This window comes from Glossina fuscipes, unplaced genomic scaffold (assembly GCF_014805625.2).
Source record: "Glossina fuscipes isolate IAEA_lab_2018 unplaced genomic scaffold, Yale_Gfus_2 2, whole genome shotgun sequence".
Lineage (NCBI taxonomy): Eukaryota > Metazoa > Arthropoda > Insecta > Diptera > Glossinidae > Glossina > Glossina fuscipes.
Genome location: NW_023998416.1, coordinates 3,721,558 through 3,746,185, shown reverse-complemented (window position 1 = coordinate 3,746,185; position 24,628 = coordinate 3,721,558). Strand labels below are relative to the sequence as shown.

Genomic DNA, 24,628 nt, shown 5'->3' with positions numbered 1-24,628 from the left:
AGAAAATTTTTATTTATTTGTATATTTATATTAATTTTTCTATAACTAATTATAAAACATTATTTTCGCTGTAAATAGATTTTTGTTGGAAATTCTTTAAAAATTATATTTTAGTCAGGTATATAATTAAGCCAATCATTCATTCATAATCTAAAGCCATAGAATCTGACCCAGTCAAAGCTAACACTTTCACACCCGCTTTTTCATCTAAAATATTATTAGCAGGCGCCTCACAACTGGTATCCAAGGTAGAGCAGGTATGACAATGACAGCTCACAGCTTCCAAATACTCGTATCGTCGAGCTGATTCGTCCGCCTCTGCATGACAGTTTCGTAACACAGCGACAGCCGGTTGTCGTGTAGCATGAACGCATACCGGATGATATGAACGTTTATAAGGAAATTTCCAATCGGAAATTTCTCCCGAGTCACAACGTCCCCAACAGGCAGCTACGCTGACATAATCCCAACATTCGCGACCATTGCTATCCGCCTGAGTTACACGATACGTGTAAAGTCTTCGATGGCAACCCAAAGGTGCTGCTGTTGGACTGCCATTGATAGGCTCGACTTCGATTAGCGCAGCAGTGCTCGGCAAGGGTGAGAACATTACCAACATAACAGCGACTAATGTTGTTATTAATAATGACCTCCTAACGGTAATGAGAGGATTTTTTCAAATTAAAAGGAAAAGAATTTCATTGTTTTTTTTTTTTGTTTTCTCTTTTACCTCTGCTTAGCTTGCATGGCTGCGTTGTCCGTGTAATATTCAACTAAAAAATCAGTTATGAAATGAACAACTTATCGCGCAGCGAGCATTTATATACCGTTTGCTGTTAGCAATTTTTGTTGTTATTTTGTTCACCAGCTTCCCATTTCTTTTCTTCTCCAAAACATTTAAAAAGAAGATGTGTATGCAACCACTACTGTTGTCTTTATGGAAATTGGGGAAAAAAATAATACGATTTTTTTTTTTTTTTTATTTGTTGATTGTACACTTTATTAATTTTGTTTTACATTTTTTTTCTTGAAAAATTTTGTCTTACGCATCATTATACAATTTTTCTCAAAGGATTTTATACTCTACGGTATATTAAAATTTTTTATATAAATTTTTCGGTTTTTTTTTTTTTTGCCGGTCAATTGCAATCGCCTAAGCAGGATAATGAATAACTAAATGATTGAGTCGATGTGAGATGTGTGTCGGCACTTTCAAACACTTGTTTGCTTTGACCAATTTTATATAGAAAGCTGAATTATTGTTTCTTCTTCTTTCTTATTTAAATTATTAAAACGTTTCGAATTTCAGTTATCATCAGTTATTGTCATCGATTAACCTGATGAGAGTATAAATATCGCTTTATCTAAGGTAAGTAACACGTTTTCCTTTCTTCTTTTTCTATTCCTCTTTGTTAATAGGTAAAAAATTCCTTTGCTAAAAAGTCGATTAACTGCAAAATTTGTCATCTCGCCATGATTAAAAAATTTGTTCTTTTAAAAACTCTTCTTCCAAGGAAGAGGGGAGAGAAGTTGGACTTTTTAATTGCAATTGCATTTGTCTGTGTGTATTGGCCGTTAATTCAAATTTAGGCACGACGTCGTATCTCGTGATGAGAACCAAAGCGTTGAGCTCTTAATTGTACTCGAAACCGTCGATTCTGATCATTGTTATTACGCGCATCTTCATTTCGGTCGTCGGCTGCAGCCGGCTGGGGGCCGACCGGTGCAGCTTGCGGTCCGACACCGACCATAGCGTCGTCTTCGTCATCGGCATCTTCGTCCTCATTAGGTGAATCGTAATCATCCATAGCAACGTCTTGCATTTCAACCGATACATTTGAGCCGGTAATATTTTCGTCCCGTGCCATGGCCGTCGCCAGCAATCGTTGTCGGCGCTCTTCCATAAGCCGGTCCCTCTCCTTATGTATATAATCTCGTTTATTCGGCAGACCGGCAACATTATTGGCAGTAAGAGCCGAACGAACAACATTCATATCAGTAGCTTCCATCCTTTTGAGGTAACGTGCAGAACATGTAGGGAAGGAATAAAGATTTCTCATTAGTTTTTGTACACAAAAACAAGTAAAATCGTTATAATCGGGCAAGGCCGACCATTAAATATCCTACACCACATTGTCTAACCCAGTTCTTGCTTTTATTGTAGAACACAAAAATTATATCTTGCTTCATGTGCATATTCCTTATATATGGGAGGGTCCAAAAATAGGCGTAGATGGTCGAATTTTGAGGAGTCCATTTTTGTGTGTATTTGCTATAACATTACGGGTCAATTTCCATCATTACATATTAAAACTTCAAAGACTGCCACAGCCTGCTCAATTCGGAATGCGGAAATACTACTCTCCTCGGCTTCTTTTGCTGGGAAATTTTGAAAATTACAAAAGTTTTTCAATATAACAGCTTCTGGGAATGGGGCGTTATATGGATGGTGGTCGAAAAGGTGAACCGATCGGAATCATTTCCAACAGTTTTCGTCCTTGGGTCAAAGCGGGTTAGTAATTTACGCGGTCAGAAATCAGACAGATAGACAGACTTAGCTCAATTCATATAATGGTTCTGAACCGATCGGTATAGTAAAAGGTGGATCTATCTTACGCCCTTCCTACATACGCCTGCACTAACTTAATATACTCTGGACCACAAGTGGTGTAGGGTATAACAAAGAGAATGCTTATATTTGGCTTGGATTGGATCTATCATGAGAGCAATATATAAAAAAGTCTTTTATGAATGGCTCAATTGATCTGGCCTATTAATTGGGCTTACGGGACGTTTGTAGGTTTTAAACTAATACACTTTATAAGCTTTAATTTACAATTTAATATCTGCAGAATAATACGCTGATCTATAGCTTTGAAGTTATGTAAGATATTTATCAGTCAACAACAAGCTTTGCGATTGTAAGCGTACCCAAAAAAAAAGATTGTGAACTGACGAGGTGTATCATTTGTGACATGACGGATCTTACAAGCGGAATAACGAAATCTAGTGACGATTACAAAAAGTTAATAAGAATACCATTCATCCGTTTCGGCTACATAGCATTCCGTATGTGAAATAGTGGAGACACCATTAAAACCTCCGATGGCAAAAATCATGTCATCGATAATTTCCAAACCGAAATTGCTGCGTGAATGGTTCATCTCCTTTATAAATGACCAAGTTTGCGCCTCGGGATCGTAACGCTCGCCCGTTGAAAGACGAGCAGTGCCATTGAATCCGCCAATGACATAAACTTGACTACGAAAAGCAACACACGAGACGCCTGAACGCCGATGATTCATATTTGGTATTCGAGTCCAGATATTCGTATGCGGATCATAGAATTCGGCACTGTCTAAACATTCTTGACCATTAAATCCACCTACAAAGACAAAAGAATACAAAAAAAAAAAAAAAAAAAAATTAAAAGAAATCATAAGAAAAAAAATGGTAATTAAATGAATTTTTTTTTTTCTTGACTTTCGTATAATTCACCCATTAATTTTGCTATGCTTTTATTTCTCTTACCAGTGGCATAAATTTTACCCTTAAGTGTGCAAGCGCTAGCATCTGATCTTTGCATATTCATGGGCGTTATAACAGTCCATTGATTCGTTTTCGGATTATAACGTTCTACGGTATTTAAGCGATTATGACCGTCATAGCCACCAATGGCGTAAATATAACCATTTAGTTCGGCTACACTTACGTAACAACGACGACAATGCATGGGAGCAATCTTGAAAAGCAAATTAAAAAAATTATAAGAAATGAAAATCACACATACACCCTTATCTTTTTTAATCGTTATGATGTAAATGCAGCAAACAAAAAAAAATCACTCGAACCTCTTTCCACGTCTTCTTAACCGCATCAAATACCCGACAAGTATTAAAATATTCAACGCCATCATAGCCTCCTATTGAATAAATTTTATAGCCTATAACAGCTGTCCCGTGATAGGCTCGCGGTCCGGCTGGATCTTCGGCGGGTATGTTAACCCAGCGATCGGCTCGTGTATCGTACGTTTCAATACAACCTTTCGAGGTTCCGCCGCTCCAACCGCCAATCGCGAAAATGACTTCATGCGGTAAACGGGGCATTGCCAAAGGTGGCGTCGTCAGCTATTTAAACGCCGAACAAATCAAAGGTTACATAACTGACTGGCTTAACGATGATAGGAATTGATTTTGCATACCTCTCCTGAAGCTGGATTCATGATATCTAAATCGTACATAAATTTAAAGGTTTCGACAATTAACGGTTTAGCCTCTTCGCATTCGAGTACATACGGATGTTCTTTCACCTCTTCCATAAAGCACTGAAAACCGTAAAATGTAATGTAAAGCATTTTTAAAAAATCGTATATAAGCGCTTGCGTATATAACTTACCTTGGGAGTCATTAAGCCTAAACGTACACCCTGCATCAATTGGGCGACATGTTGTTTACGATTGTCTGGATCGTGATCTATCCATTTAATACATAACTTCCATACGTGGTCCTCTTCTCGCGTATTTAACTCATCATCGCTAATTATATCGTAGAAATCCTTTAAACTCATATCTAATATATCTCGGTTTCTGGACGCCACCTCAATGAAATAGCGTAGCAGGTAATTTCTTGCCTTGGCATATAAGTCATCGGAAAAGCGAAATCTATTATATCATCGTGCAAACGTAGACATATGCATATGCAAAAGAACAATGCAATCAATATTTAAAATCGGATTAGAGACTATAGACAAAGCAATTAATAAGCGATTATACAATGAATGAAGCAAGTTAAGAATTGAAGCAATAAATAATGGATGAAAAAAGAAAAACAAAAAAAAAAGAAGAAAAGAGGAAGTGATGGCGCGTACTTAGCAAAACCCATTATACTGACACAGTTTTCAGGTGTTAGCATTTGTGCCAAATGCTGCTTGCATAACGTCACTAAACCGATGATACCTACATAATCTGCTGATATCAAGAGCTCGTGCACATTATCCGCATTGATGATGCATTTACGCAAGTATGCGTATTGTATGATTTGCTCCATAACTGCACCGCTCATCCCTGGTATGTGTACGTGATGGTTTTCATCATTTTTTGCATTTGCAAATGCGGTATTGAAGCCCGTGAATTGAGCTCTGGAATGATATTTAAACAAATGAAAATATTAAATAATTAATTATTCGTTCACCTAAAGTATGGACTGCAGGCAGACATAATGGCACGATGGACATTGAATGATCCATCTGCAACTGATATAACAGCATCGCATAATAAATTATTCCGTCGCAGTTCATTCAATGTATTTAATGCTTGATCACTCATACTTGAGCCTAATTTTTTTGAATTAACGCCACTTTCATCGTCGTCCTCATCCATCGCTTCAACATCGGGTTCCGGTATAACAACACCTTCGTCAATTTGAACGTTATTATTTAGAAAATTATTATTATTATTATTATTATTTCGATTATGATCAGCAATCAATATATTCTCGCGTACACGATTCATGACAATAATTTGTTGTTGTGTATATAAAATTCCGATACTTCATATAAGACTTTTACACACAGATTAAATGCGGATGGAGGGGGCGGGAGTAAACACAAAAATTTACAAAATCTCTCCTATTAATTTTGATGCAAGTGAATGTGAATTTTTCATTCCCTCTTCACTTCGGCTCGTTTGATATTCTATCACGCGACAAATGCAAATGCTCTTCTTCGGCCAGTTGCTCTTCGGCTCTTATGCAGTTGGAATTTGTTGTATTCTTTTTATTTTCGCTTTTCGCCTTTTCCTCTTTTTTTTTTTTTTTTTTTTTTTTGGTTTTTTTTTGAAAACACAAGTTAAACTCCTGGCCGTTTACAAGGTTCAACCGTATGCTTAGTTCGAACGTTAAATTATAAAAAGCGTTTTATACTGAAAATCTATTTTAAATATTAAAATTTAAAAAAATAATAAATAAAACTAATTATATTGTGAATTTTCCGAAAGAAAGGAAAATGTTGACGATAAAAAGAAATCAAGTTTCTTAAAAACTAAAAAAAAAAAAAATGTGATTTGTTTAAATGAATTTTGATTAGAAATTGAAGTCTTTGAAGTATTCACAAACCAAACTCACTAAATGCATAGCTGCCTTCGGGTGTAGCAAAACAATTGTCGCTAGGCGCCTATGAGGTGTTGCGAGTAAGAAAAACTGAAAAATGATTTTGTTGTAATCGATAAGTAAGACAGCAAATATTTCTAAGATTATCTATCTTTTTGGATCAATTTCTCAAATTCACTGCAGAGAGACTTATGAGTGATTGGCGATCCATTCGCACAGTTTTGACTTAACTACTTAGCTGTTCAAAGACTTGAACAACTATTGATCATTATTTTTTGTAGGATCCAAAATGTTATTTGATATGATCACTAATGTAGGAAGTTTTTCAGCCCCATACCGCATTGGCGATTCGTTCGAATTGGAATGAATTTGTCGCTGTTTTTCGCTTTCGTATGATATAAAATCAGGCTTTTTAACATCGTTTTTTCATAATAATGATAATAAAATATGGCTACGCCTTGGAACTGAGTGCCTTTATTATAATTTTTCAAGCATTGTTTCGAAATTATTAAGGCCTTTTCCGGGAAACGGATTTTCAAATGTTAAACGTTTTGAAATGGTTGATAAGTCAAAGATGAGGTTATGCTCGATTTCTATAGCCGCTATAGACGCTGATTGGCCTTAATAATGACTGATGGGCCAAAAAAAGAGTTTAAAATTCTATCTACATATTTCACGAGTCATTTACAACATATATGTTCTCCTCGCGGACGTACTCGCTTTTCATGAATTTCCGAAATCCGTTTTGCTCTCTTCGACATATGTACCTGCGGACATTAGCCTTTCAATTTAGATTACGAAATTTTACATCTATCTAAGCTTAGTTCTGTTTAAAACGTGTTCGTTCTTTGTTAAGCGTCGAGACGCTTCTATGAGACCAGTTTCGGTGTAAGGAGCGATTTATTGAAGTTTTTGAAAAACTTTCTTATTTATTTGTGTGATATAACGCAAATAGATGTTATTATCACCTATTTTAGATTAATGAAATGAATTCTTAGACCAAAAGGAAGATTTAAGCACTAGTGACGCAGGCAACCGGTTCAAAAAAATTAAAAAATAATTGGTTTTTTTTTTTTTTGAATTTGTAAAGTGTACTAGAATTTTTTATTTTAAGACATTTTCAACTCTGCCTAAGGTTTACGCAAACTAAAAACCGTTTTAAACCGTTGAACCCAAAACCGACAATTGGGATAGAGCAGCATCACCACAAAGCTCTGAACGTGTTTGTCGGGTAGTTTGAGCAGAGAACTATTACTTAATGTAAAAGAAGGTCAAAACCATCTAATTCAACTGTTGTCTACACTGCTATTTCCCATTTTTTTTTTTTTATCATTTTTACCTGTAGAAGTCACTGATCAAAATTTTTGCCATCACCTAATATGAGAAAATGTTAAACATGGCAGAACCGCAGAAATTTTCACCTCAGGTATCTGTAACTTAAGGCACGCGGGGTAGCTGGTGTAAATTTAAATAAGAAAAAAATCCCTTAATCCACATAAGCTTAGCTGGAGAAGTTCGAGGGTGACTTCTAAAAACGACAAATTTTCTCATTTTAATGAAAACGTTCAGTTTTCGACTAGAAAATAAGGGATCACTTTTTAATAAACATATTTTTTTAAATAAGTAATGTTTAACCGTTTGAGTCCCAGACGGTATTGAAAAAACACTGCCGAAGAATCCCAAGCAGCGCGATCGAGAGAAAACCCAGACGGTAATACGCGATCGCGCTTCTTGGGACTCAAACGGTTAAATTAATTTTTCAGATAACAAACTTCATGCTTCATATTGTAGAAAGTTCTCAGAGCACATGAATTTCCGACAAATGTAAAGGAACGTGCGCTGCTCGCTCTCTCTCTCTCTCTCTCTCTATTTTTTTTTGTAATAGTGTCGTCTTCATTAGGCCTTACTTTCTATGGCGTTAACTATTCATCTGTTCTGAAGATCTGGACTACGTTAAAGAAAGTTCCCGCGACTTGAGAATAAGCCTATTTGCTGGGTGAAGTTTATTATTTTCTTCTCTTATTCCATTATGGAATGGAGATACAGTGATAAAAGATAAGACTTCAAAAATCTTGTATATATGTTATATACACATAAATAGATAATATATTATACTGTAACTTGTAGCAGTGTTTAAAATAAGTTTCCCTTCAAAGAGATTTTGCTTATTAGAAGAACTCTGCTTAAACATGTTTGCTACACTATTGAAGCACTGACGAAAACAACAAATATAGTCGAACTTTTAGTTACGCAAATATGTGTAATATTTGTAGGTGATGACTATGCTTTTATTTAACTAAAATATTTATTTTAATTTGGAAATTTTAAATATTTATATAATTACTTTGTTATTATACTCTACATCAGTTCTGCTAGAAGAAGCATTTTAAGCTTATACGAGTATATGGTACACCCAGATAGGCTTAAAATATACTCATGTTTTATTATACCAATCGATTTAAACTCATCCATCCGTCTGTCCGTCTATCCTTCTGTCAATCTTGCATTTTTCTGTTTAACTCACAGGCCGCAATTGGCGGGTTATTTTGATAAAACTTAGTACACCAATGTATTTTGTCCAAGGACGACCGCTGTTAAAAACAGTTAGGATCCGTCGACTTTTTCGATCACTTCCCTTAAAGCCTTATTCTAAAAAGCAGTTACATGAGTTACTGTAAGGCGATATTTGGGATGTAGTGGTGGACCGTGATCCACTGTAGTAGTGATTCATTTATTAGATCTTACATCAGGTATTTTTTTTTTTTTTTTTATTACAAATAATTTCCCCAATGCTAACCCATAATTTTGCTCAAAACTAAATAGAAAATATTAGTTCCATATCCATGCTCTAATTTAGTTTTTGTTTGTTGGTGTAAATGCGATTGAAGTTAAAAAAAATTAACGCGACTCTATCTATTTTTAAATATTACGTATGGAAATGATATAATATAACCCGGATTAGTTAGTGAAAGGAAAACTTTAGCGATTATCTGCTGGTCTTGTAAATGCTAAAAAGGATATAAAAAAACATTTTTTCTTTTTAATTTTAAATTTAAATCATTGGCTATACATTTGCTCATGTGATTGCGCCGAATCGCATCTGGAGAAAAACTCTTTTTCTTTCCTTTAAAAGCTCGTTAACTATGAATAACATCAAACACTTCTTGGCGACGTTTGCAAGCGTTAACAAGGATTTTTTTTGTTTTCGCAAACTCATTTTGAAGGCGACAAAATTTTAAATAAAAATATCCGTTATATTGGATTTTTTTTAATAAAATATAATGTTGCTTTGGAAAGTTATAACATTGTTATTATTGAGCATATTGCTGGTATTCGCTAAAGAGAATTGGATAAGACCAGGTTGTCATAAAGTAGGTAACACACGTAAAATAGCCATACCGGAATGTGTAGAATTTCATATAACCACAAATGCTTGTCGAGGCTTTTGCGAATCGTATGCTGTGCCATCTGCAGCCTGGAGTAGTGCGGCCGTCAGCAGTTTCTTTAAGCCCACTAAACCAGTAATATCAGTGGGTCAATGCTGTAATATGATGGAATCAGAAGAAGTATTACGATACAATATCCAAGCTTCGCTTTACTTGATATTAACAAATTTCAATAATTTTTCGTCATTTTTAGATCCAAAAACGAGTGTTATGTATAAATGGGATGAGAAATTTCACCTTTAAATCGGCCGTTTCTTGCAGTTGTTATCATTGCAAAAAGGATTAAAGATTGCTTTTTTTTTTAAGTTAAATCACACGTTTAAAAAATGTCTGTTCTGTAAATATATCTATTTAGTTTTAAGCAGCAAAAACAGAAAAAAAAAAAAACAAAAAAAAATGTATAAATAAAACATGAATTTTCGCTGTATAAAGATATAAAAATTTGTATATTGAACATTTTGCATTTGTCTCCACTTCTACTATATTAAATTTTTTTCATAATTTCAGTCAATTTACAATTTGCTTTTCGGTTTCTTGTCGGCATCAGCCGATCCTTTTTTATCGGCATCAGATGTAGGTGGCGGTCCCAAAATTTTTTTCATATGCAGTAAAGCTTCTTCTATGGACTTTGAAAAGCGAACGGCGCAAGTTTCCTTATTTGAATGCCAGGCTCCAACACCAAAGAAAATGTCATCTTCACGCGGATTATAACAACATGAGTAACCATCGTCAAACATGGGTCCATAGCACATGTACGCATCGTCTTTGGAAGCAACTTGAGAAGTGCTAACACGATAGTGCATGCTCTTGATATAGCCGGGTGAGTTGTAAAACTCCGGTGTCGGTAGTTTATTTTCAAAGGCCATCAATTTTAAGCCCAGCAAATGACGATCAATGCCTTCACCCATTAAGGCCATGCTGGTATATTTACGATGACCGTCAACAGCTTTTCGCAAGAGCTCCGCACGTTGCTTGTCATCCATCTTTTCATCAAGCATTGCCTTAGCAAAAGCCACCGACTCATTAGAGCACGAACGTATCGTTTCTGTTCTACCACCATAGAAAATTCGCAAATGGGCAGTTTCATATTGAGCGGCGGGCGTTTTATGAAGCCTATTTAACAATATTTCAGTTAGTTTATGTATAGAAAATTCTTTTGTTCAATTTTTTTTTACGTATATATTACCTGTAGAAAGCGTATTGCAAGGCCATTTGTATAAAACTATCAGGACTTAATTTGTGCTGTTTTAGTAAACCCTTGCCATAGTCTTTAAATTGTATTACATGCAATTGGAAATTATTCACAAGTCCGTTTAGATTAGATGAAGCTTCATCAATTTGAGCCATAGTACAATCGGTTGGTGTATCGAATTCCAACTTCGTGTAGCGTTCAAAGTCTTTTGAACTGCCAGTTTTAAATTCATCTTCTTTAGAACTAAAAAAAAAAGGACCAAGCAAAAATGAGTAGCTTGTTTCCAATTAAACTAAAATCTTACACAATCTTGCTCAAGTAATCAGCTATTAGCGCAACTGGCTGTCCTTCTGCTGGGGAATGTTCGTAGCAAAATCCACTCATACCATTAGGATTAACAATTAACTGAAGGCAAGTAAAGGCAAGGCTGGTTTAGGAAGTTATTTTAATTTTATAATTGACATAAGACTCACTTGTATCGTTTTATCCATCCAACGGTTGCCACCATTGCGGCATACATTGCCGCCATGTATTAATTGCAGAGCTCGGTCAGCTAAAATTGTATTTTTAAATGCCACCACACAGGCATCCAACGATACGGTAAATAACGATTTCTGTATAGTTCTTATGGTTTCAGCATTTTTTGCTGATTTTAGAAGCTCTGCGTACGCATCGGCCCAATCGTCGCGTTTGTTGGTGGTAAGAACGCCGTATGGAATACCACGTTCCGTTTGCGATGACGTAATTCTTATTAATTGTCCCTCTAAAACGTCGGCATTTAAAATTTCTCCACTTTTGTCATAAACTGGCAATTTATAAAACTTAAAAATATATTCAATTAAATTAGTTTTCCACGTGAAATAATTGATTCGATATTTTAATTCACTTACGTGATTTTTATGAATAATTACAACGTAGTTTGAATCCGGATTGTAATCCATTTTATCTTCCTGGGGATGAGGTATGCGACATGTACCATAAACTAATTTGAATTGAGAATTATCCAACTCGTGTTTACCCATTTTCACCACCAGAATTTCACCACAGTCTACCTTTCTCTTATACTTAATCATGCCCATAATTGTTTTCGCGGCATATCTAAGCCATTCGTCATCATTAATGAAAAATTTCATGGGGAATGTCATACCCGGACTGCTCCATACAGAAACAGGGTCGCGATATTGCATATAAGCCGCTTTAAGCCACCGATTAGATAACCAATTTTCTTCCTTATGCGCTGCCTTTTCAAGAAGCGTTTGTAATTTCTTACCGTCTTCAGAAACAAATTTTTCAGCGACGCATTTTGTTTTTTCCATTTCTTCGGGAGTGAGCAAAGGTTCGCAGGTTTTAAGAAATTTTTCAATTGTCTTATCTAACTTTAAAGCGGGATATCTTAAAAGTTTTTGCCTTTTTTCCGATTTAGGACTGCTAAAATCTCTTCTTATGACCGTGGCAGCACACAAATTGTTCGAAATTCTCGAGCAAACATTTCGAGTCAACTATAAGGAAAGATGATCAGTTCAACGGAGTATTAATCGATTGTTAACATACCAGTTTGCTTAGCATATGATTTGAAAGTAATTGCATATTGTCCTCAGTAGCAAATAATAGTTCCGACTGATTTAGATTTTGATTCGATGGCCTGAAAATACAAAAGTGAAAATAAATAAATAATAACAAATAATAATATTAAGAAGATTTTTTTTGCTTTGGTTCGAATCATCGAGCAGCCACCAAATCACAAACATATACATTTTTTTAATCATAGATTTCGGATGTCTTTGGAAAGTATTTATATGAAAGTGATTTATGAAGCATTAAGACATTGACCTTCTTGTTTTTTTTTTATAATAAAAGATATATTTAGCTTTATAAAAATCACAGAATAATTCTCAAAGTTATACCTTTCACTTTTAAACATAATAGCGCGGCTGGATTTACGGCACTGGTCGTTTTCATATGAACAATATGAAAACTTTGAAAAATGAATTTGATTGTTTAGAGAATAACTAAAAACTGCACTTAAGTATCCTAAGACGATATTCAAATTTTAACATAAACTTGCATTAAAAAACATCCACGTATTCAAAGTTCATATGTATTATAAATTGGTTGATTGAATCGAAACAGCAACAATAACGCAGCGCAATTTATATTAAAGATACAAAGATCAAAACGGTTGTATACATACAACAATTATGTACAAACAAAATCAAGATACTCTCGTCGATTCGTTCAGATATATTACTCTTCGCGTAAGTAAATGGAAAACAAAACAAACCAGCAGTGTTGTTCTTCTTGGGAAGGCATGTTCGATTTGTTATCGCAATTGTACAAGTAAGGCATCATCGCCTTTTACTTAAATAGAATATGTTTATACAAATATTCAAATATATCGCAAAAAATAATGTCAGAAATTATAGACACTTCAAACGCCTTTTAATTTAATTTTATTGTATTGGAAAAGTTTTTTTATATTTCGCTATCGATGATGATACGTATGTTTTAGTTCGTCTTTGTCTTTATAGAAACGGCTGTCAAATCGAAAAAAAAATTGTATATCATTTCAAATTTCTCTTATTAATATAATATTTTTTTATCTCTTTTAAATGTTTGTATTCTCATTTATTATCAACAGGTAACTTTGGTTTTTAATATCGAACTGTTGTTCGATTATAACACTTTGCAGTGAACAGATGTTTTCGTGTGAAAGGAAAAACTCCATAAAAACAATAATAATATTTTGCCGGTTTTTCTGGAAAATAATTAAAAAAAAAACGGTCCTTTCATTCCGCTGGAGTGCATTCGTTTTCACGGACACATGAAAAATGCGAGTTCAAAATAACAATCGATTTTAATAAATTTTACGTTGAATTTATATTAAAACTTTTTTTCACATATCGAAAAGATAAAACTTTAAGGCGCACCTGTTGCGATTTATGTTAGTTTTTCTTTTTCCCGAATACGAGAATGCTTATACTTACTTAAGGAATATTTTCTTGCAATATTATATTATTTTGAAATTTTTAAACGAAATTTTTTAGAAAACTTTAAAAGTCAAATAAAATTATTTAATGTTTGTATTTAATCGGTGTGAAAACGTCACTTTTTCTTTTTTTATTTTTATTATCACCATATATATAAAAGATAAATGCTATAAAACTCAAGAAACTTGGTTGCTTAAAAAAGGTCAAAAACGTTCAAATTATTGCGATTAACTCTGTTTTCGTTACCACAACATTTTTTCGAAAATTATATTCTATTGTCCTTTGCAAGATCTCCTTAAACTTGTATTTTATTAGTTGTTTGGATGTCGTAATTAAAACCGTAATTGGTTAATATATACGTCCACCAGGTTATTTTTTTTTAAATTTTATTAAAACATGCATGCTCGTCCTCGACTTAGGATAGAACAGTTAGGGGTAAAATTTTTGCAATATTTTTGTTTGTAGTTAAATTTAATTATTCGTTTATATGCAGCGGTAACAATCTAAAATCGAATTTGGGGCGAATAGCATGTTTAAACGGCGGATAGATTATCACCAATAAGCGTTCCTCTACGGAAGCTTCAAGACGTCGTTTTCACTTGTAAATCCAAAGCATAAACAGCCTTTTATTAAAGTTATGTTTACTGAAGCTAGATATTGTGTTGTGAATATATTTTCTTACTTGCTTTTTTCTTTTTTTTTTTTTTGATTTAAATTATTTATTAACAAGCAGTCGAATTATTTATTAAGCATTTAAATCAAAATACATTTTTATTATAGTTTTTAACACAAGGATTTATTTTACGAACAATATTTTTAATAAGAAAACTAAATTATAGTAATATGATTGTAACAAAACAAAAGAATAAATATAAAAAATTATTGTAATTGTTTTCTTTTTAATGAGAACTGTATTTAATATTTATGATATATAAAGCATTGTAAAACTTCCTAAACCTAAATTTGGGCTATAAAAGTCGTCGCTGTCTTCAATGAATGCTTGGAAAGGAATATTATGCAAGCTTACCGCCCAACAAACGCTATATACAATATTCATATACATATACATATATATTATAATATTTTGATGAGTGACTTAAACTCTATAGGGATTATAATTTTATTATCTTTATTTAAGAAACAAATAAGAAAAATATTCATTGCTCTATGCTTCTAAAGAACACTTTATCAAGTCAAGCTTAACTCTTATACACAATTCGTGCATGAGAGTAATTTTTCTATTTTCATGGTCTGTATTTGTTTACAATTGAGAATAATTCAAAGAGTTGGTCTGTATTTGTTAATAGCTCTTGCATTGAAAAAACGACTATGAATTTGATCATGTATGAGAGTAATTCAAAAATAATTTTGTCGTATTTGAGAGTAAGCGTCTGAATTTGGTCGTATCTGAGAGTAAGTGTCTGTATTTGTTTACAATTGAGAATAATTCAAAGAGTTAGTCTCTATTTCTTTACAATTGAGAAAATATTGAAAAAGTCAGTCTAAATTTGTTTACAACCACCTGTTGCATTGAAAAAACGACTATGAATTTGGTCACATCCGAGAATAATTGAAAAAGCTAATCTGTATTTGTTTAGAATTAGAATTTTTGTGTACAATTTGAAATTGACGTGGATGCTATGCGTTTGCTTATAAAAAAATCAGTTCGAAAGGAATGTGGTTGCACACCCGATATATCAAGAACATATATTTGATTCCATACTTAATAAACTGGTGAGCGGGAACGATTGGAAACAATTTCCTGTGCTGATAACAGAGCCTTTAGCTAATCTGATTTATTGTCGACTGAGAAGTGACTGAGAAATATTCAAATGCTTTCGTAGGATTTTTTTATTTATTTTTTATTTATTTGCAGCTATGAGCCTTGCTAGTTCCGTTTATTACATGTATGAAGTACCCGATCCATTTAAATGCGATTTATAGTTCGTGGTCATATTGAGGAGCTGAAAAAGGTGCAATAACCTCGACTATTACAATGAAAGTGTTACAAAAATGCAGCTGCCTTATGTTGAACTACGTAGTGTAAAAAGTAATGAAGCGCATTAGTATAAAGTGTCATATGGCAGAACTAATAAATGCGAGAGTAAATAAAGTGTAAAAGCAAGTAGGTTCATAATTTGACTGTAAACGCTTAGATAACTGTGTGTTATGATTTATCTACATTTAAAATAAAATACTTTTTAAATAAGTGTTATCAAGTTTTTCAAAGATATTTTAAATGTCGTTACATGGAGTGTAATCCATACAAACAAGTTTGCATATGCGCCATTAAATTTATGTAGTTTTGATTTAGATGATAAGCCAGGACACAAATCCGCCATGTCTAAAAAGCTCCATTGGTGCTGCTGTAATTACTAAAGAGTCAATATGCGAGTAAAAAAGGAACAAACTTTCTTTCTGACTCGATATTTAAAACAGTTCTGAAATGTAGTTAGAAGCATTTTATAAGTATACAAATATCCATTTACATACATACATACAAATTACTATGCTATTTGTTGTACGTTATTACCTCGTATTGGAACAGATGAATAGGCGGACATGTTTAGAGGCAGTGCAAATTTGAAATTGGTCGAGAATTTATATACTTTATAATGTTTTTGAAGGTTATTTCTGCGCGTTATAAAGGTATTAAAAGAACAATTAAATTTTGATACGCTGTAATATTGGGTAGGCATGGTCAATTTTTTTCGATTTTTGTGCATAAATGTGTTACTGCATCGTCCATAGAATTTTTGTACTTTCAACTGCTGCAGTTTATTAGTCGTGAGCAAATCCATCGTTTTATTCCTTTTCAAAAAACAGAGTTGTTCTCAGCTTACGTGATGGCGTGGGCGTGTTCCGCGATCGATATGGCCCATCTTCAATACCAACCTGCGTGCAAGAACTTCCAATGTTTCTGCCAAATTTGAATTCGATTTCGTAGACGGACAGTCAGACATTTCGTAGACGGACAGATGAACACGCTTAAATCGATTTAAAATTTAATGCTGATCAGGAATATATATACTTTGTAGGATCTCTGATGCTTCCTTCTAGGCGTTGCAAAATCACTTAATTTATGTCTCCGTAGCTAGAGAAGCACGAGGTACATTTTGAAAATATTGACTTTTGTGAAATTGGCAAATATTGAAATCAAAATGTCCATTGTTTGACCCAGGGGGTAAGTAGAGGAATATAAAGAATGGGCATTCTAGGTGTTGTTTTGTGGGCCATTTTGAAAAATTCTTTTCCAAGAAGAACGCATTTAAAGTTATGCAATATGTTATAGATATGTTATTATATCCTACACCTCTTGTGGTATAAGGGCACATTAAGCTTATGCGTATGTATGGGGTAGATTCTCCTTTTATTATCAAGTAATTCTGAATGGATGAGGCTTGTCTGTTCGCCCGCCTGTCTCATTTCCTTTTTCTTTTTGCGGCAATTTTTGAGACATTTTGATGAAGTTTGTTACACGCACGAGTTTTGGCCCAAAGATGAACGCGATTGGAAATGGCTCGGGCCGGACTTCTTATGGAAGGCTTTGCTCTGAAAAGTCGTTTAATGAGTAATTGTGGGATGGTGTAGGTTTTTTTTCTTGTTTGTCATAGTAATTTTTTCACCATTTTGTTCCTTTTATCCGTCTGAGTGGCCGAGTAGTCAAAGGGTTTCGACTAACGACTCAATGATCAAGTGGGGTAGAATTTTCAGTAAAACCGGCCTTAGAATTTATTTGTCTGGTTAAATCTGGTCTGCAACCTCATGTTGATGTTTCCTTATCAAACGAACGAATAAAACTCAGCACTGTTAAGTTAATCCGTTTGTAAATTGAAAAAAAATGCATAGCAAACAAATATTCACAAATTCATACCATTTTCAAAACGATGAAACGAAGATAAGTAGCAGCCTACAGTAAGCAATAAGAAAACAAAGTATTTCTTTCGGAGAAATATTGGGTAAGCTCTCAAAGAGCGGTCCTAAGCAGACCATGGCCATGTCCAAATTTGATTTCTTTCAGAAATTTATACAATTTAAAAAAGGAAGATGAGGAGCATCCTACAGTAAGCAATAAGAAAACAAAGTATTTCTTTCGGAGAAATATTGGGTAAGCTCTCAAAGAGCGGTCCTAAGCAGACCATGGCCATGTCCAAATTTGATTTCTTTTAGAAATTTATACAATTTAAAAAAGGAAGATAAGTAGCATCGTACAGTAAGCAATAAGAAAACAAAGTATTTCTTTCGGAGAAATATTGGATAAGCTCTCAAAGAGCGGTCCTAAGCAGACCATGGCCATGTCCAAACCTGACTTCTTTGGCAAAGAATTCATCGATTAAGGATATATCTGTCAAGGTTTAATTTCTAATGTTAAATTTTTGTCATTATGAGCATTCCAACAGCACACGATAAGCTTGTGGACAGAAGGATAAAGCTAACTAGATCAAGGACATATCGAATCCAAGCAAAGGGATGATGAAGTGTAATATACCCGCAAGCTTTTGCTACCAAATGTCAAATTTTATTGTCATCATTTTATATTGTACGTCCATATAGCAATGTATGTATGTGCTCGTGTATATCCCATTCTTTTTGTTTTCTTTGTTTAGTATGAAAGTATTAAAGATATAAAAAACAATTGATATTTTTTTTGTTTTTTATTTTGCCAAAAAACTTAAAATTGTAACTAGGTACCATACCTTAAAAAACTTTTGTAAAAATAAATGCTTAAATTTCTATTATAAAATATTATTGATTTAAAGCAATGAAAAGTGAAAAAGAAAACGAGCAAGACTATGTAAAAATGTATTTTATCATCTTATGCCAATAAATTAATTAAGAAAAAAAAACAAAAAAACAAAAAGAAAAATTCATAGTTTGATGAAAAAGCTTAGATAACATCACACTTACTGTTCTTCTATTCTAATTTAATATACATTGCGTTAAGCTTATATAACATTTGGTTTATACCTCACAGAGGTGTTTAAAGCTATATGTACATATGAAAAAGTAATGAAAAATTCGCTATAAAAACTTTGTAAATATAAACACAAACACATATACAATTTAATACAATATATATATATGTACAAATAAATACAAATACAATAAAATAAAATAAAAAGAAAAAATTATTGTTATATGAGAGCATAAGTAAGTTGAAATTAAATATGAATACCGTGCCTATGGGAAATTAACTGTAAATTTAATAAACATAAATATGCGCGCGTATGTAGGATGATTTTTATTTGATTTCATTTTTTCTGTTTTTTTGTTTTTTTTTTTTCGTTTGTTACTTGGAGCCCGATCAACGTTGCTGCTGAGTTTTAATTAACACAGTATCACAGTATTTTGATTTTTGTCTTAACAACGTATGTTATTAACTTAATTTAATCACCATTTGCCGTTTAATTAATTCAATTAATAATAATCATCAACATCATTATCATCATGTAAAGCTTTCCCTTTAAGACTTGTCTTTCGCGTGAACTATGTAATCTTAAGATTCTGTTATTGAAGTATCATAACCGCTGCTACTGGTGAAGCTAATAATTGTCTGAAAGTAGAAACATTGTAATGTGTTGAATTAATATATTAAATTCAATTTGTTCGTGATTTCATTTGAGAAACTTCTAGAATTCTTAATTAATAAATTAGCATATTTATTAATTAAACTAAGAAAAGAATATAATAAATAAATTTTGAAATTTATTGTTAGCTATAAAAATTTATAAATTTATGAAATAAAACAAGTCTTTACAATTCTATCGTTCATAATATCTTAACAATAATTGAAACAATTAAGAAAATTATGGTCGGGCAAAAACGACTCTTAGATAACCCCCATAACACTTCGTCTCGTACAGTTATTCAGTCCATTTGATAAAAATACCTCAAAAGTTATACGTTATATTTATCTAAAGGCATACTTGTCGCGCAAGTCCGCATATTGGACGAATCCTTATAGGCCGTGTTATCCAAAAAATAGACCTACGTAATCCAATTCAATTCGATAAGGTCGAATTCTGAACTAATTTCATCGATATATCTCAAGAATTCTGTAGCGATCTATAGCGTGAACACAAATTGACATAGACAGATAATCGGATGGACAGACAGGCGGAATCATAATCTGAATTGATCGTTATAGTAAAAGTTGGGTCTATCTTAAGCCCTTCTGCGTGTTACATACGTTCGAACAAACTTAATATTCCCTCTACTACAAGCGGTATAGCGTATAAAAATGATAACAAGATCTATTTACCTTCGTAAGGTATAAATTAACATTTAGTTTTATTAGTTAGCTTTCAAATTAACGTTTCCATGATGACGTTAGAAATTTCAGATAAGATTTCACGCCCTTAAGTCTAGACGATTTGCATCAGACTAAATAGGAATATTTGCTTATTGAAGGTTTTTCACAAAGATTCGCTCAACATAAAATTCATTTTCAATAACTGGCTGTTAACTGAGAGATTAAGTGAGCACATTACAGGGAATTTTCTTCTTGAAACATTTGCTCTTCCATGATAACTACTACATGACATACGACCTAACCTCAAGAAAAGCAAAACAAAATATGGCGTTTAAGAGATTTCTAATTTAATTACGTCATCAAACTCCTAAGAAAACCTGAGCTGTCATTAGATGAATTGCGGCATTTTTGCAAGCAATTCTAATAGAAAGATGGCTTAGGCAGTTTAGACGATTTGCGATTCAATTATACAGAAGCCTTCATACGTTGGAGTTCATCCTGAGGATGCCTAATCTTTCAGTTACTATATATATATGCTATATTTGGAGGTAGATTTAATTAAATTTAAATTTCTGCAAAAATTTGTTTTTCTATTAAGATTAAAGTTCTTCTGCAAATTTATATTAAAAATATAATTTAGAAAACAATTAAAAATTAATATTAAAACATTAAATATTCTACACCATTTCGCTTAATATAATTAGTCAACTTTTTTCAAGTTTTCAATGTAAGCCGTTCTATGGGAAGCGGTAGAAAAATGTGTCTGATCCGAACCATTTTGAATAGCGTTCGTTCATGGACCAAATAGTTTCATTAGCATATGTCAAAAATTGCTGCCCTTAGGTTGAACATAGGAATACAGGACGGACGGACAAGCTGAGCGATAGACAAGCTTAGATCGATTCGATAATACTATATAAAAGGTCCGTCTATCTCAAGTTGTTTTGAGTGTTGTAAACATCCTTACACACAATCACTCTTATATGCAAACTTAACATAGCCCCCTACAACAAACACTAAACGATATAATTACTATACATCATGTCTTAGAGATAATTTTGCTTTATGTCTTCCATAAAATGCATAAATCTTCTCTAAAGTAATATATTAATACTGTGTAATAGCTTTTTTTTTTTTTGTTAAATAAAAGTATAAATAAGCTGAACACAAGAATACAAGACGGACAGACAGTCAGACAACTCAGAATTACTTCCTGAATCGAGTGATGGTGTAATAAATGGTGCTTTCTTTGTCAAGTCTATTTAGATGTTGTGTACATCCTAACACACAAAGATACACAATGACTTATACACAAAGTTAATTTAATATTTTCATACCTCAAGTGCTATACGATATAATTACCGTACGTCAGGTCTTAGAGATAATTTTACTTTATGGCCCCGTAATATGTATAAATCGTTCTAAAGTAATATATTAATACTATGTAACAACTATTTTTATCGTTAAATAAATTTTCACAATGTGTTTTTTTTTTTTTTTTGTTTTTTTTTTCATTTATATAAGCAATGTTTCATAAGCTTACCTGTTTTTCTACATCGTCGTTATTGTGGTCGTTGCTCTTGTTTGAAATTTGCATTCCCATGCAACTGGACGATGAAGAATTTCGACTTATGGTCATCGTAGCGGTGTCGCTATCATTACCCTCATCATTGCTCGAACTGCCGGTATTGCTTCCGCAATCCGAGGCCGACAAGGCGGTCGGTTCTAAATCCAAAATATACGATCTTGCTCTATTGCTTTCTTCTTTCTCACAATACTCTTCGTTAACATTGCTACGAGCGTAGGTTTCGCCTGGTAAAAGTCGTGATTTTTCTTTACCTTCGATTTGTTTCAATTCGCATGACTTGTAAACGCCATTTTGCGAATTCAATAGATTCGCTTTACCATATCGATTACCATCGGAGATATGCGTTGAATGACCCAAATTGGACATGCGTAACGTGGCACGTGTAATGGCATAGAATACTAACGTAAAACCAATGATCGAGCAACTCCAAAATATAATAGGTTCAGCATAAGGTAAAACATTCAAATACATGCTGAATAGCAAATTCATTTCATCGGGCAATTGCGGCATTGTCTGTAAAGAAAAATTAATAGATATATGTGACGATAATGTCATATATATAGTCTTGGGGTTTTGTTTTGTATCTTTTACTTACAATGTCGAACCATAGAGTGGGTATGGTTTGATAGCTAAATGCCTGCAATTGACGAAAGGCTCGCATATTTTTGAAATGTAAATTTATTTGTACTTTAGCAGTTAATGATAACGGTAAGCCCGATTGCTGTAAAGAAAGAGGTTAAATAATGCTTGTTATAAATTTTAATACAAAGTTGATTTTACATTGTTGCGATTGATTAATTAATTGATCAATTGATTAATTATTTAATAATTATATGAATCGTTTTGACAGTAATTGCTCGAGGATACTTTGTAAACCTCAAATTAAAATGATCATCTTTTTGCAATTAATCGAGTAGTTGGATGTAATAAACCAGTTTAAGTAAAAATAAATAAAATAATAATAATAATAATTATTATTTAAAAATGTTCATCTTTCTTAGTTAATAGACCTTCTATCTTAATAGATTTATAATTATTGAAAATAGCGAAATTATTACGCAATTTCTAATCGGTTAATGCATAGCAATATATTTATATTCGTATTAAGAAGAATCTTGCTTTCTCATGGACTCGTATCACTTTGTGACTTTTTCTGTGTTTACCTTGAACCCTGGGCAAAGTTGTGAAAAAGATAATTATGCATGGATCAAAGTTTAAAATGATGCAAAACATTCATTTTTCGAATATAAACATGAATAGGCCGAATAACCTGGCAGATACGAGTTGTAATTGAAGATGGAAAAAAATTCCACGTAGCAACTTCCACAGGAGAAAGCTGTTTTCCAAATAAGTACCACCGCATTTGCCGACAGTAGACCAAGAACAAAAGTAGAGAATTCGAATGCAATAAAAACACGGTAGTGCCCCACGGCCGCTTATTAAATGCCCTGCATTAATCTACGACTATGCAAAAGGAATCCTTTGATGAGAAGTGATGGAAGAAGTGTTTCGATGCGAAAAGTCTGCTTGAGTCAAAACACGACAGTTTACCAAATTTCATTAAAATATCTCACAATTTGCATTCTATCGGACACATGGACACACGGAACAGATGAGCAGACAATCAGAAATCGTTTCAGAAAGCGATTCTGAATCTGTCGGTATAATAAAAGGTAGATTTGCCTCAACCCTGCAGTTACATATATCCGCACAAATTTAACACAACCTGGTCTAGGGTATAAAAAAACGTCGTAGAGTTAACAAAAAGGGGGCAAATTGAAGGCGAATTATTATTTTAATATAATAATTTTATCCCTACTTTAATGCTTTAGCTATCTTTTACGCTGCAATATAATGAAATTAATTAATAAAAAATGAATAAAAAAAACCTTAGATTTGGATCAAATATTTTTAACTAAATCCTTCTGTAAAAGCGGAATCCAAAAATAAGACAAGACTTGGAAGATTGTGTTGGATATTTGGAACAAATATTTTAACTAAATTCTTCTGTAAAAGGGAAATCGAAAGGTAAGAGAAGACTTGGAAGATTGGGGTGATGAATAAAATCGAATTTTGCAAAAAAAAAAAAGTTTTATTTTTGCTTAGTCTCGAGAATTATTGATCAATGAATTATCAGTTCAATCAATATATATCATATCGTGTATCGTGTATTCCGGGAGTACCATATATTTTAATTAATGCATTTACACAATAGCAATATTACTCGACCTTTGTTGCAAAGGGAATTTAATGATTTGTGGCCGAATATTCACAAAAGCCCATTTGGAACGTTAAAGGAAATTTTCAAGCCTTAAAGGCGGATTGAAGATGACAGTTAAAATAATTGAAACACTTTACTTTTTTAGCTAAAGCTTTGAGAGCGTGTTTATTGTTTCAATAAGGTGTCTTACGGACAGAAATTTATATAAATCAGATATAAATACATATTATTGTGTTTTTCGTATACATATCTATCTATGCTTTAGAAACTATCAATATGGGGAGCACAAAGAAGTACTTCGTCTCTGCAGAAATTGTGAATTTGATTTCCACATTAGTCATATCAACTTAAGCCGTTAATGTAATGTAATGTATTTGGGACATCATTTGAATTAATGATTATATCTGAGTACTTCAGATCGCAATAGATAAATGAAAGGATGAGAATTTTTACATTATTTTGAATATTTTTAATAGCGGATCTAAAAATTCAAATATAATTTTTTCACATTCATTTCAGTAGCTACCTAAGTAGACATAATTCAATTATCTTCGAATCAGAAGGTAAACAAGGGAAACATACAACTTCTAGTCGATGCCTTAAAAAATAGCATAATCACTGTTACAGCTGAAGAAACTGTAGAGAATTTGAATGAAGGAAATGAAAATTGTTTGAATTATGCTGTGCTGCGCGTATCCTGGCAATTCAATTATGTTCGCAAAATCATTTACCCGAACTCTATTCTTTCTTATAGCATTTCAGAATTGTTTTCTGGTGTCAATCAAAGGAACTGATTTTTTTAAAAATCGTACAATTATATGCTATTCCTTAAGTACC

The 24,628-nt window shown here is 33.0% G+C and overlaps 5 protein-coding genes across 6 annotated transcripts in view; 1 reads left to right on the top strand and 4 right to left on the bottom strand.

Moving 5' to 3' along the window:
* Positions 1-139: 139 nt before the first annotated feature.
* Positions 140-610, bottom strand: LOC119632830 (thyrostimulin beta-5 subunit). Its single transcript, XM_038025952.1, has one exon. It carries the CDS (start codon positions 608-610, stop codon positions 140-142), a length of 471 nt encoding a protein of 156 aa, XP_037881880.1.
* Positions 611-1,315: 705 nt separating this feature from the next.
* On the bottom strand, positions 1,316-5,509 carry LOC119632829 (kelch-like protein 10). The gene is made up of 8 exons (XM_038025951.1): positions 5,190-5,509; positions 4,867-5,136; positions 4,396-4,660; positions 4,202-4,324; positions 3,852-4,127; positions 3,532-3,742; positions 3,040-3,385; positions 1,316-2,010 (listed from the first exon to the last, which is right to left on the bottom strand). The coding sequence occupies exons 1-8, from the start codon at positions 5,507-5,509 to the stop codon at positions 1,587-1,589; spliced, it is 2,235 nt and encodes a 744-aa protein (XP_037881879.1). The 3' UTR covers positions 1,316-1,586.
* Positions 5,510-9,342: 3,833 nt separating this feature from the next.
* LOC119634185 (thyrostimulin alpha-2 subunit) lies at positions 9,343-9,861 on the top strand. The gene is made up of 2 exons (XM_038028204.1): positions 9,343-9,670; positions 9,744-9,861. Exons 1-2 carry the CDS (start codon positions 9,386-9,388, stop codon positions 9,834-9,836), a joined length of 378 nt encoding a protein of 125 aa, XP_037884132.1. The 5' UTR covers positions 9,343-9,385; the 3' UTR covers positions 9,837-9,861.
* A 130-nt stretch (positions 9,862-9,991) lies between these two features.
* LOC119633228 (carnitine O-acetyltransferase-like) lies at positions 9,992-13,788 on the bottom strand. 2 transcript variants are annotated; one of them, XM_038026659.1, is made up of 7 exons: positions 13,727-13,788; positions 12,294-12,384; positions 11,633-12,241; positions 11,216-11,563; positions 11,047-11,147; positions 10,737-10,985; positions 9,992-10,663 (listed from the first exon to the last, which is right to left on the bottom strand). In XM_038026659.1, exons 2-7 carry the CDS (start codon positions 12,327-12,329, stop codon positions 10,063-10,065), a joined length of 1,944 nt encoding a protein of 647 aa, XP_037882587.1. In that variant the 5' UTR covers positions 12,330-12,384; positions 13,727-13,788; the 3' UTR covers positions 9,992-10,062. The 2 variants fall into 2 exon arrangements, with proteins under 2 accessions (XP_037882587.1, XP_037882586.1); XM_038026658.1 differs by lacking the exon at positions 13,727-13,788 and adding an exon at positions 12,647-13,016.
* Positions 13,789-18,993: 5,205 nt separating this feature from the next.
* LOC119632828 (scavenger receptor class B member 1) overlaps positions 18,994-24,628 on the bottom strand; it is a 38,120-nt gene continuing 32,485 nt past the window's right edge. Inside the window, exons 8-10 of the mRNA XM_038025950.1 lie at positions 22,166-22,301; positions 21,526-22,083; positions 18,994-19,283 (exon numbers count right to left, since the gene is read on the bottom strand). Coding sequence (XP_037881878.1) covers positions 19,227-19,283; positions 21,526-22,083; positions 22,166-22,301 — 751 coding nt within the window. The 3' untranslated portion in view covers positions 18,994-19,226. The remainder of the gene's footprint in view (positions 19,284-21,525; positions 22,084-22,165; positions 22,302-24,628) is intronic.